This window comes from Bubalus kerabau, chromosome 15 (assembly GCF_029407905.1).
Source record: "Bubalus kerabau isolate K-KA32 ecotype Philippines breed swamp buffalo chromosome 15, PCC_UOA_SB_1v2, whole genome shotgun sequence".
NCBI lineage: Eukaryota > Metazoa > Chordata > Mammalia > Artiodactyla > Bovidae > Bubalus > Bubalus kerabau.
In genome coordinates, this window is record NC_073638.1 from 50,456,210 (window position 1) to 50,468,396 (window position 12,187).

Below are 12,187 nucleotides of genomic sequence, written 5' to 3' on the forward strand. Positions count from 1 at the left end.
GTGGCCACTGCTGAGTTTTCCACATTTGCTGGCATATTGAGTGCAGCACTTTCACAGCATCATCTTACAGGATTTGAAATAGCTCAACTGGAATTCTATCACTTCCACTAGCTTTGTTTGTAGTTATGCTTTCTAAGGCCACCTGACTTCACATTCCATAATGTCTGACTCTAGGTGAGTAATCACACCATTGTGATTATCTTGGTCATGAAGATCCTTTTTGTACAGTTCTTCTGTGTATTCTTGCCACCTCTTCTTAATATCTTCAACAGAATGGGAAAGACTAAAGATGGGCTCAGTAAAGAACAGAATTACATTCATAGGAAAATCCAAAATAGGAACATTTGTTAGACCAGAAAGTAGATTAGTGGTTCCTTGGGACATATTCTTTTTCAGATTAATTTTCATTGTAGGTTATTTTAAAGTATTAAAAATAGTTCCTGTGCTATACATTGGAGCTTCCCAGGTACCACTAGTGGTAAAGGCCCTGCCTGCCAATGCAGAAGATTTATGAGAGGCATGGTTTCAATCCCTGAATTGGGAAGATCCCCTGGAGAAGGGCACGGCAATCCATTCCAGTATTCTTGCCTGGATAATCCTGTGGATAGAGGAGCCTAGCAGGTTACAGTCCATCGAGTCACATAGAGTTGAACTCGATTAAAGCAAGTGGTCCTTATTGGTTATGTTTTATATATAGTAGCATTTATCTGTTAATCCCAGATTCCTAATTTATCCCTCCACCTTGCTTTCCCCTTTGGTAACCCTAAGTTTTTTTCTATATCTATGAGTCTATTTCTGTTTTGTAAATAAGTTCCTTTGTATCATTTTTTTTTCTAAATTCCATATACAAGTGATATCATATGATGCTTGTCTCTTTCTGTTTGATTTACTTCACTTAGTATGATAATCATGGTCTCTAGGTCCATCCATGTTGCTACACATGGCATGATTTCATTCTTTTTTATGACTTAGTATATATTCCATTGTATGTATATATATATATACATATGTGTGTGTGTGTGTGTGTGTATATCATACATCTTCTTTATCCATTCTTCTGTCTATGGACATTTAAGTTGCTTTCATGTGCTGCTGTGAACACTGAGATGCATGAATCTTCTTGAAAGAGTTTTCAGCTGGATCATCTGGTAACTCTATTTTTAGTTTTTTAAAAAACCTCCATACTAAAGACATACATTTTTTAAAGTAAAGAAGTGGAGAAAGATATGCAATGCTATCGTTAATCCAAAGAAAATGGGATAAGCTATATTAATTTCAGAAAATGAGAACAAGTATCAGGGATATTACATTTTGATAAAATAATTTCAAAGATAATAAATCTTAATATCTATGCACCGGACAACAAAGAACTAAATTCTGAGGTAAAACTGATAGAATGACAAGGAGAAATAGAGAAATCCACTCTGATATTTGGAGACTTTAAGATTTTTTTGTCAATAACTAATAGGTAAAAAACAAGCAGAAAATGGATGAAAATCTGGGTCTCAGAAGTATCTATACCACTCAGTGAAGAAAGGCCTTCCTGGTTCCTACACACAGAACCTATGGTTTCTGGATTATTTCAGAGCTAACCAAATCAGTTCAATTATTTTGGCCCAAGTTTTCCTTCTTTTATGTTTATGAAAGTGTGCTATATTCATTCAGTTATAATTTTCTTTTAATAGAAGTCTTTTCTGATGGTAATGTTTTTTTTCTCTCTTGAACAAAGACTTTTAAAATACTTTAAAATATTTTTTCTTTTTTAAAATTATTTATTTATTTATTTATTACTTTACAATATTGTATTGGTTTTGCCATACATCAACATGCATCCACCACAGGTTTTTATATTAAGGTCAATTTTGTGGGAAATAGTGTTAATCTAGACTATAGAGTCTATATTATACTTGAAGTGAAAGTCGCTCAGTTGTGTCTGATTTTTTGCAACCCCATGGACTTAGTCCATGGAATTATCCAGGCCTGAGTACTAGAGTAGGTAGCCTATCCCTTCTCCAGTGGATCTTCCCAACCCAGGAATTGAACCAGGGTCTCCTGCTTCACAGGTGGATTCTTACCCAACTGAGCTATGAGGCAAGCCCCTATATTATACTTGAAGTCATTTTGAAACCCAAATCCTTTTCATAAATTAAGGACTTCACAGGTTATAACTAATAACTTCACTAGAATGTTGTCTTGATGACCCTTTTAGTCTCATAAACATTTACTGCTAATTATTAAAATCATAGTTCTGTTAAGAATAGTCTAACCTGGATTTAGTGAGCATATTCTCTAGTATGTCAATATGAATATAAATCAAAATCATGTTTTTATTCTGTATAGTGAAAAAATACAGGTTACTATTATTGTATTATCATACTACTATAATACTATTGGACTTCCCAGGTGATGCAGCAGTAAAAAATCCACCTGGCAATGAAAGAGATGCAGGAGATGTGGTTTTGATCCCTGGGTCAAGAAAATACCCTTGAGTAGGAATAGGCAAGTTGAAAGTGAAGGTGACAGTTGCTCAGTTGTTTCTGACTCTTTGCAGCCCTGTGGGCCATACAGTTCATGGAATTCTCCAGGCCAGAATATTGGAGTGGGTAGATTTTCCCTTCTCCAGGGGATCTTCCCAACCCAGGGATTGAACCCAGGTCTCCCGCATTGCAGGCAGATTCTTTACCAGCTGAGCCACAAGGGAAGTCCAAGAATACTGGAGTGTGTAGCCTATCCCTTGGAGTGGGTAGCCTATCCCTTCTCCAGCAGATCTTCATGACCCAGGAATTGAACCGAGATCTCCTGCATTGCAGGCTGATTCTTTACCAACTGAGCTATCAGGGAAACTCAGTAAATGGCAATCCACTCTGGTATTCTTTCCTGGATAATATCATTGACAGAAGAGCCTGGAGGGCTACAGTCCATGGGATGGCAGAGTCAGACCCATTTGAGCATGCACTCACATAATACTACTATTATCTTAAAAACAAAATATCAATTTTAATATTTAAAATCAAATATCTACATTAATATGAAATCATTAACATAAAGAGGGGAAAGAGAAAGGTGTGTTTTAGAGTTTCTTTCAAACTTTCTGTTGGTTGAATTTCTTGAGGATTCTGTCACGAATCTGCTTGGTCTTGACACTATAGACAATGGGGTTCATGAGGGGTGGCACCAGCAAATAGACATTGGCCATGAACACATGGACAAATGGGGAAGCATTCTGCCCATAGCGATGGATCATAGATAGTCCAATCATTGGTGTATAGAAAGTGAGTACAGCACAGATATGAGAGATGCAGGTATTAAGAGCTTTCACTCTCTCTGTCCTGGAGGCTATACTCAAAACTGTGCCAAGGATGAGAATATAGGAAAGGAGGAGGAGGACTGAATCAAGTCCCATGGAGCAGATGACCACCATGAGGCCGTAGATGCTGCTGACCCGACGGCTGGATACAGTTGTCTTGATGAGGTCTTGGTGCAGGCAGAAGGGGTAGGAGAGAATATTGACAGGACGATATTGAAGCCTTTTTAAGAGGAAGGAAGCTGGAAAGACCAGAGCCAAGGCCCTTCCGGTGATTGCCAAAGCAATCCCAATGATTACATCATTGGTTAAAATGGCTGCATAACGCAGGGGTGCTCGGATTGCTACCAAGCGGTCAAAGGCCATAGCCAAAAGCACAGCTGACTCAATAATTGAGAAAACATGAATGAAGTACATCTGGACCAGACAACCATTGAAAGAGATCTCCCGGGCATGGAACCAGAAAACGCTGAACATGGTAGGCAAAGTTGTAGTGGATAGGCCCAGATCAGTAAACGCCAGCATTGATAGAAAGTAGTACATTGGTTGGTGGAGAGAAGGCTCAGTTCTGATGATAAACAGAATGGTAATGTTCCCTGCAACTGAGGTGGCATAAACCAAAAAAATAGGGAGGGAAATTAAGCCATATCTGCTTTCAAGGCCTGAGAAGCCTGTCAGGAGGAAGCAGGGGTATAGGACAGAGTCATTGAAGACAGACATTGTGATGATGGAGGCACCTTCAGTCTAGGTGGGGAGACAAAAACATAGAACAATTAGCGTGAAATGCACAAAGAAACAACGCTCTGATGTATTTTGCTCTGTTTACTATTTTCAATCACTCCTATGCTCATTATGTATAATTACCACCTATATTTCTTATTTTACAACTTATTTAATTTTCTTCATTGTGCATTTATTGAGAATATATTCTATTAAAGGAAATCTGGGTAAGCTAAAATATAGAGAAATATATTGGTCTGGCGAAATTGTTCATTCAGATTTTTCCCTAACATCTTGCAGAATAACCCAAACGAACATTTTGACCAACCTAATATGAGAAATGCCTTCAGATACTTACAATCTAGTGGATAGAGAGAGCTAAAATTAAAATAAAGTGTTAGTTTAATGCAAGGTACTTTAAAATACAGAAAGAGGAAACTAACAATGCAGAGAGGTCAGAGATTTGCTAAAGGTAATTCTTGCATTAGGTCTCAAATGACAAACATGAGTTAGATGGAAACAAAGGACTGTGTTGGGTGGTCTATGCTGATCGACACACATGTAAATGCAGAGAGGTATTAATATAATTGAAGGTAAGAGAGGTAAGTGACTATAATTGAATAAAGCTATAGGTTAGGGACAGAAGTCCCCTGTGGCTCAGAAGTAAAGAATCTGCCTGCAATGCAGGAACCTCAGGACATGCAGATTCAATCCCTGGTCTGGGAAGATCCTCTGGAGGAGGGCATGCAAACCCACTCCAGTATTGTTACCTGTAGAATCCATGGATAGAGGAGTCTGGCAGACTACAGTCCATAGAGTCACAAAGAGCTGGACAGGACTGAAGCGACTTAACACACATGCATAGGGTATGTAGGCTTTTCAGATGATTATTGGAATTAAGACTGCATATATGGACCAAAATTTCAGAAGGAATTTATGCATAAATATAAAGATCTTGGACATAATCTTAGAAGACATAAGAAAGAGATTTTAACAAAAAGTGAAAAATTCAACCATATTTGTACTGTATTAATGTCATATGACCCCTGATCTACCCTGTTGCACTAATTCAATTACACTTTATAGTTTCCTCTGACACACTTTAAAAAAAAAAAGTAAGTAAATAATTTCTTATCTCTCTATAGGGATCAAAGGAAATTTTCTCTCTGATACCATTTTCCTTCCTTTGTAGGAACAGATTCAACTAGAATAATTGCTTTATATACTCTTGTCCTGTGGTTTATATACTATGCTAATCATAGCATATTAGGTAATACTGGTCTTTTACATCTCCCTTTATTTCCTAGCTTTTTATATCACAAATTTCTCCTGATCTCTTTTATCATCACTCAATGATAATTGTCATCCCTTTGAGTCTTACACACACTTATTTTCTTTGTCCTTGATACCCTTCCTCAAATCTTTGAATACCTTCAGAAATTCCATCCTGCCTACATATTCCAGGTCTTCCATCTAAGATCACTTTCTCCTACTTTATAGAAAAGTCTCTGACTTAGGATATTCCCAGTCCATTTTCCATAGAGGAGTCTGTCTGATACAGACGTAAGCAGTCAGCTCCCAGTGGCTGTTTCTCCAGAGTAACAGAAAGTCTGGAGATAATTGTCATTCACTGGTTCTGTCACTTTGGAAGATTAAGAAAATTTCTGAGCATAAAATTGGAAACTGTATAACTTTATATAATATTTAAAAGATTTAAGAAAATATATCTGAAATTTTGGCACAGTTTCCAAGACCTAGGAGACACCTGGGGCTTAAGTGAAGCAAAATGGTAATGGAAATGCTGAAGTAGCCACAATCTTAAGCGTATCAGCCTGTGCACCAGTAACCAAAATCAGGTGTAACCTGGAGTGCCCAAGTTATCACTTATAAGATGTTACTCCTCAGGGCTTTTCTTCAGAATCATTTTGCTTAATTCTCTTTTTGGCTTGTATTTTAAGAGCTAATGGAAAAACCTAAATGATCTTTTTGGCCAACCCAGTAATATTGCTAAGTTTGCATGATTTTAGAGAAGGCAATGGCACCCACTCTAGTACTCTTGCCTGGAAAATCCCATGAATGGAGGAGCCTGGTAGGCTGCAGTCCATGGGGTCGCAAAGAGTTGGACATGACTGAGCAACTTCACTTTCACATTTCACTTTCATGCATTGGAGAAGGAGATGGCATCCCACTCCAGTGTTCTTGCCTGGAGAATCCCAGGGACAGGAGAGCCTGGTAGGTTGCCATCTATGGGGTTGCACAGAGTCGGACACGACTGAAACGACTTAGCAGCAGCAACAGTGCATGATTTACTTGAGAGTGAGATAGAGGGGATACCCAAATCATCATTGTTGTCATCTTTAACATTATAGTTTTTAGTTAATATCAGATAGCAGTGTTTTCAGAAACCAGAGATTTTAGAACATGGGCCCCATCATATGTTCTATCTATGCCTGGACATGAGTTAATAATACCATCCCAGAGCTCTTCTGAGAAGCCTCTGAGGACAATTGCTTGGGACAATTGTCCCTTTCAGGGACATGACAATCTGTACCTCTGACCTATCCCAAAACAGTGATTTCACACAAGCTATGGTCATCCTATCACTTGACTTCTCTTTCTACTTTCTAAATTCTTCAAATATATTAGATATTAATTCATTACCCATTTTTTCACCTTTGAAGACTTCTCTCAGGTGTAGACAGGTTGGCTGGCTCTCCAGTCTGCCAAGCACGGGAATTTCTTACAGGTAGAGAAAGCCACTGAATACGGGCATAAGAGAATAATAAAAACACAGTGGATCTTGATGCAGATAGTTCTTCAGGGAATCATAGGTGTCCTGAGCAGGGCATTTGCAACTCCAGAGCCAAGATAGCATATTTTTGTGTTCAAGGTTCTTGGCTCTGCCCAGCGAGGTGCTTGATTAGCACTACACTTTGGTGCTTTTAAATACTCTAAAAGGCATGTCCCCCTTTGACTAGTCCATTCCCTCAGGACTAATTTTTTTTTTTTCTTAATGTGAACTCCAGGGAAGGTAAATGATGTCACTGCCATTGAAAGACTGTCTTCTGCTCTGGAAAAGGAGATGATCATGCCAAATTCCCAATCTGGGAGTCCAGGCTCAGCAGCAACTGAGAACAACTGGTGGAGTAGGAAACCTGAGCTGTTACTGATGGAGTGCTAGGGACTCAGAGTGAATGAGTCTGAGAGTTAAAAAAAACCCACAGGAACCCTGTAATAGGGGTTCCCTGCTGGGGTCCAGCCCCGGCTGATCCAGGGTATTTGAAGCAGGGACGGCGTCGGCGACTTATTTATTTATTTATTCATCAAAGATATAAAGAATAATAGAATGAGGATAGCTCAGTAGGAAAATTCAGTGGAGAAACGAGGCTGAGTAGCTTGGTTTACGCAGGAGACCAATAAAACTTCAAGACAAGACGCTTGCACCACTTACGTAGGCCGCAGGCGTCCTTCCGTTCTCCGGAAGGAGAGGAGACACTGAGGCCTCCCCAGTCGGATCTTAGAAGCCCAGGCATAATTAGTAAGCATGGTGGGTTCCGCGCTCCAGATGGAGACTCAGCCAGAGTGAGAGAGAGAGAGTGACATGGGGAGACCAGTATTTCGAGAAACTGATCCCAATTCTTTATTTTCCAGGGTCTGTTTTTATACACTGAGGTGTTATACAAAAGTCACATGGGGACAGCAGTCCTGACTTTTATTAAAGTCAGGTGCTTCATACAAATGTATACAGAGGTCTTAGGGGTGTTACATCATCTTCTGGCCAGGGGGCCTGCTGACAATTTATGACCCTGTCCTTGTGACAGCGGTCAGTCAACCAGAACACTTATTTCTCCAAGGGTGATTATTCTTAAAACAGACTCCACCTTCCGAAGGTACCAGATAAAGTTACATTCCTATAGGGTGAGGGTGTAGTGGGTTTTAATTAAGGAAAGAATTTGCTTAGCCTAAGGTCTAACGTGATTTATATCAAAGGTTAATACTTATTTCTTTTATATATTCATTAATGTGTGTAAGGGCAGGGGATGTGGAGACTTAGCAGTAAACATTGGCTCAACAAATGAAAAACTCTTCACCAATACAATTTCTAATCAGCCCACTATACTTATACTAATGGTTTTCTAACTTTTCTAAGGAACCTGTTTTTAGAAGGTTTAAAGCATCTCATGCCTCTCATGGTTGGGAGGCTGTGAGCAATCACATGTGGCCGGACAAGCCTCTCAGGCATGCTAGAGAACCTTCAGAGGAGTTTGTAGGTTGAAACACTCCTATCACGCCCAGGAATTATTATTAACTGGAGCTCTAAGTTAACTTCTTCTCTGAAAGAGGTGGTGGGGGACAGCCCCCCGTAAGGTCAGAGGTGTAGGTGAGAGCACAAAGTAGTAAAGTAGGCAGGCTCTGGTTATGGGGGTAGATGCTCAAGGATTTCCAGGGGGACTCCTGAGGCTCGATCCCGCCTTTGCGTATGTCGAGCCTCCTTCCTCATGACCTTTGCCATGGGCGGAGTGCCTCACGCCGGCCCCCAACAGTTCCCTAAAATATTGTGATATTTACCTTCAGGAGTTTTTCTAAGTTTCCATAGTAAATGTGAGAAAAATTCCCTTGTGCTCCCTGTAGGGAGCAGGGGAAAGGGACCATTTTGAAATATGCCAGAGCACTTGTTCTTTTCAAGAAGGCCAGTCGTAGGGAGAAACTAGTTAATCAGAGGCTAAACTGCCGGGGCATTATCAGCTCCTAACTGTCCTGGGGGAAGGAATACCCAACTCCAGCCCTCACTGGCCTTTCTATTCCATGTAAGGGAGAGAATTAAAAAAATAAAAGAGAATCACTTGTGAAGTTCTCAGTCCAGGGGCTCTGTGAACACTTTAGACTCACTAAAAGACTGAGACCTAATCACAGGACTACAGGATGCTTTCCCTCCCCCATGCCTTACCACACATTAACAAGGGTCTATTTAAAGCTGTTCCTTTTACCTGGTACATAATGTCCAGCTATCAAGAAAAAATACAGAGTCCTTTCTCTTCTGGAGTAATGTATGTGAGAGAGGTTTTTTGTTTTTTTGTGTTTTGTGTTTTGTGTGTTTTTTTTTTTTAGCTTTTTATTTTGCACTGGAGTATAGCCAGTTAACAGTGCTTTAATAGTTTCATATGGACAGCAAAGGGACTCAATCAAACATATACATGTATCCATTCTCCCCCAAACTTCCCTCCCATCCAGACCACCACATAATATTGAGCAGAGCTCCATGTGCTATACAGTAGGTTCTTGTTGATTATCCATTTTAAATATAAGAGGGTGTACATGTCCATCCCAAACTCTGTATCACCTTCCTCCATCATTCCCTCCCTCCTGCTCCTGCCTTGGCAACCATAAGTTTGTTCTCTAAATCTGTGAGTTTGCTTCTGTTTCAGTTTAATGAACTTAATAAACATATTAAGTTCATTTGTATCATGTCTTTTTAGATTACCCATATAAGGGATTTCCTTCTCTATCTGACTTACTTCACTCAGAATGACACTCTCTAGGTCCATCCCACATTGCAGGTGGTCTCCCACATTGCAAGTGGCTTCTTTACCAGCTGAGCCACCAGGAAAGCCCAAGAATACTGAAGTGGGTAGTCTATCCTTTCTCCAGTGAATCTTCCTGACCCAGGAGTTGAACCAGGGTCTCCTGCATTATTGGCAGATTCTTTACCAGCTGAGCTACCAGGGAAGCTAAGCTCCATCCATGTTGCTGCAAATGGCATTATTTCATTTATTTCAATGGCTGAGTAATATATTCCATTGTATATGGAATATACATATATGGAATATATATTCCATCTTCTGGGCTTCCCTCATGGCTCAGATGGTAAAGAATCCACCTGCAGTGCAGGAGATCTGGGTTCAATCCCTGAGTTGGGAAGATCCCCTGGAGGAAGGCATGGCAACCCACTCCAGTATTCTTGCCTGAAGAATCCCCATGGACAGAGAAGCCTGATGGGCTACAATCTATGGGGTCACAAAGAGCCAGACATGACTGAGCAACTAAGCACATACATACCAAGTCTTCTTAATCCAGTCCTCTGTTGATAGACATTTTGGTTGTCTCTATGTCTTAGCTATTGTAAGCAGTGCTTCAGTGAACACTGGGGTGCATGTATCCTTTTGGATCATGATTTTCTCTGGATATATGCCCAGGAGTGGGATTTCAGGGTCAAATGGTAGCTCTATTATTAGTTTTTCAAGGAACTTCCATACTGTTCTCTGTAGTGGCTGCACCAAGTTTTAAACTTCTCCTGGAAGTTGGAGAATGTTATTAACCCATGCTCTTTTTTTTCTTCATTCTGCCTCTTCTTCTTGGAATACTTTGTCCAGTGGTGTGCTGGTAAACACTTAATGACTTAACCAGTCATTAAGAGTAAAATACAAAGTACTTTGTTTTCTACAGTAATGTATGTGAGATCGTTTGTTTTTGTTTTTGTTTTCCTTTTTTATCTTTTTAGTTTTCACTGGAGTATAGCCAATCAACAGTGTTGTAATAATTTCAGGCGAACTGCAAAGGGACTGTCATTCTCTAGGAGAGTTTTGAAAAGCCCTGATGTGTAGTGTCTGTCAGTTTCTGTTGTGGAAATACTCCCATCATGACCAACTTCAAACTACCAATGTGACATTACAGGACGTGGAGTTGAAATGAGATATGCACGGTTAGCTTTCATAAGGCAAAACCAGCCAGCTTAAACATACCGATTTCTTTCACACTTTGTTCAGGAGGTAGGACTGAATTTGACCCATGAGGCACTGCTAAGTGTCAACTACCACAATACCTGATTCCTTAACCCTCAAGTAAAATTGGCCACTCTTTAATAACAATGTTTCAATGACTTCTGTTAATTTTTCTAAGCTTTCTACATGTATACTTCTATTAAATATTAATTTCTTAACATTTAGATCATCCATTCCACTTCTTATATATCCACACTACTGAAAGCAGTAATTGCTATGACATGTGTTCCATGTTTCTCAGTATATATTTATTGGGAGCATGAAAAGACAGTAGTGTTTATACTAACAAATATTTTATGAACATTCATGCTGACTGGGGAATACCAGCCCCATAGTGACATGTTATTATACTAGAAATGACCCCATGATAAAAAAAAAATTGCAATACAGCTAAAAAGAAACTGAATATATAGGAATAATAAAATATCACTGATGAAACCATATGTATGTCATCTTAATGAAAAAAAAGTAGCAAATTATTGACAATAAGGGAACTGAGAATGACACTAATATTAGCAATTCACACAGACATGAAGATGAGGAAAGAATACTATTACAAAATGAGAGTGATTATCATGCACCAATCCCAATCCACTCACAGATTTAGACATGGAATTCTGAGCTATAGTACTGAACAGGAAACCTACACATTTGCCCAGGTATTAGACATGTGTTATCAGTATTTCTTGGGCAACTCCATGTGTCTGCCCCAGCATTTGATGGCAAGTTGAAGGAGCAGATAGACCTACAGTGGGGTTGGGAGAAAGAACCCATCTTTCTCCCAGTGCCAGCAACACTGAGGCCTCCAGGAATGTGAATGTGTGGATGAAGAAGAGCTGGACATAGCAAGCACTTGCCTGGATCTCCCAAACATTATCTCCAAACATAACACAGCAAGCATGATGGGAAGTGTGGATAGGCACATACTTAGGTCAGTTAGTGCCAACCAATGATGAGGAGAGGACTTATTTCATAGCCAACAGTGACTGTAGCAGTTCAAATTCCTCCCAGGAAGACAAGTTCCAAACTTACCCCAACAGTCAGAAATATTTTTGTTACAATATTGTGACATTTTGGCATGAGAAGCAAAATAAAATGGAGAAAGAGAGATTGATTCCTGAATTTTAGATCATAAGCATGAGAAACTTATGAACTTAGTTATATTACATAATGAAAGTTATTATAATCATTAATAAAAATTTAATAATATTAACAAATAGTAAACTTTTTCAAAATAATCTCTTTTACATACATTGTCTATCATATATCTCATAATTACCTTGGGGATAGAAAAGGTCATACTTACAATTTTGCTATGAAAAATATGAATTTCATAAGGGTTAATGATTATCTGAAATCATGTATATAGGAAGGCAAAGAATTA

The 12,187-nt window shown here is 39.2% G+C and overlaps 1 protein-coding gene across 1 annotated transcript; it reads right to left on the bottom strand.

Annotated features, from left to right (window-relative positions):
- Window positions 1–3,082: 3,082 nt before the first annotated feature.
- LOC129628718 (olfactory receptor 51G2-like) lies at window positions 3,083–4,024 on the bottom strand. The gene has a single exon (XM_055548175.1). The coding sequence runs from the start codon at window positions 4,022–4,024 to the stop codon at window positions 3,083–3,085; it is 942 nt and encodes a 313-aa protein (XP_055404150.1).
- Window positions 4,025–12,187: the final 8,163 nt, after the last annotated feature.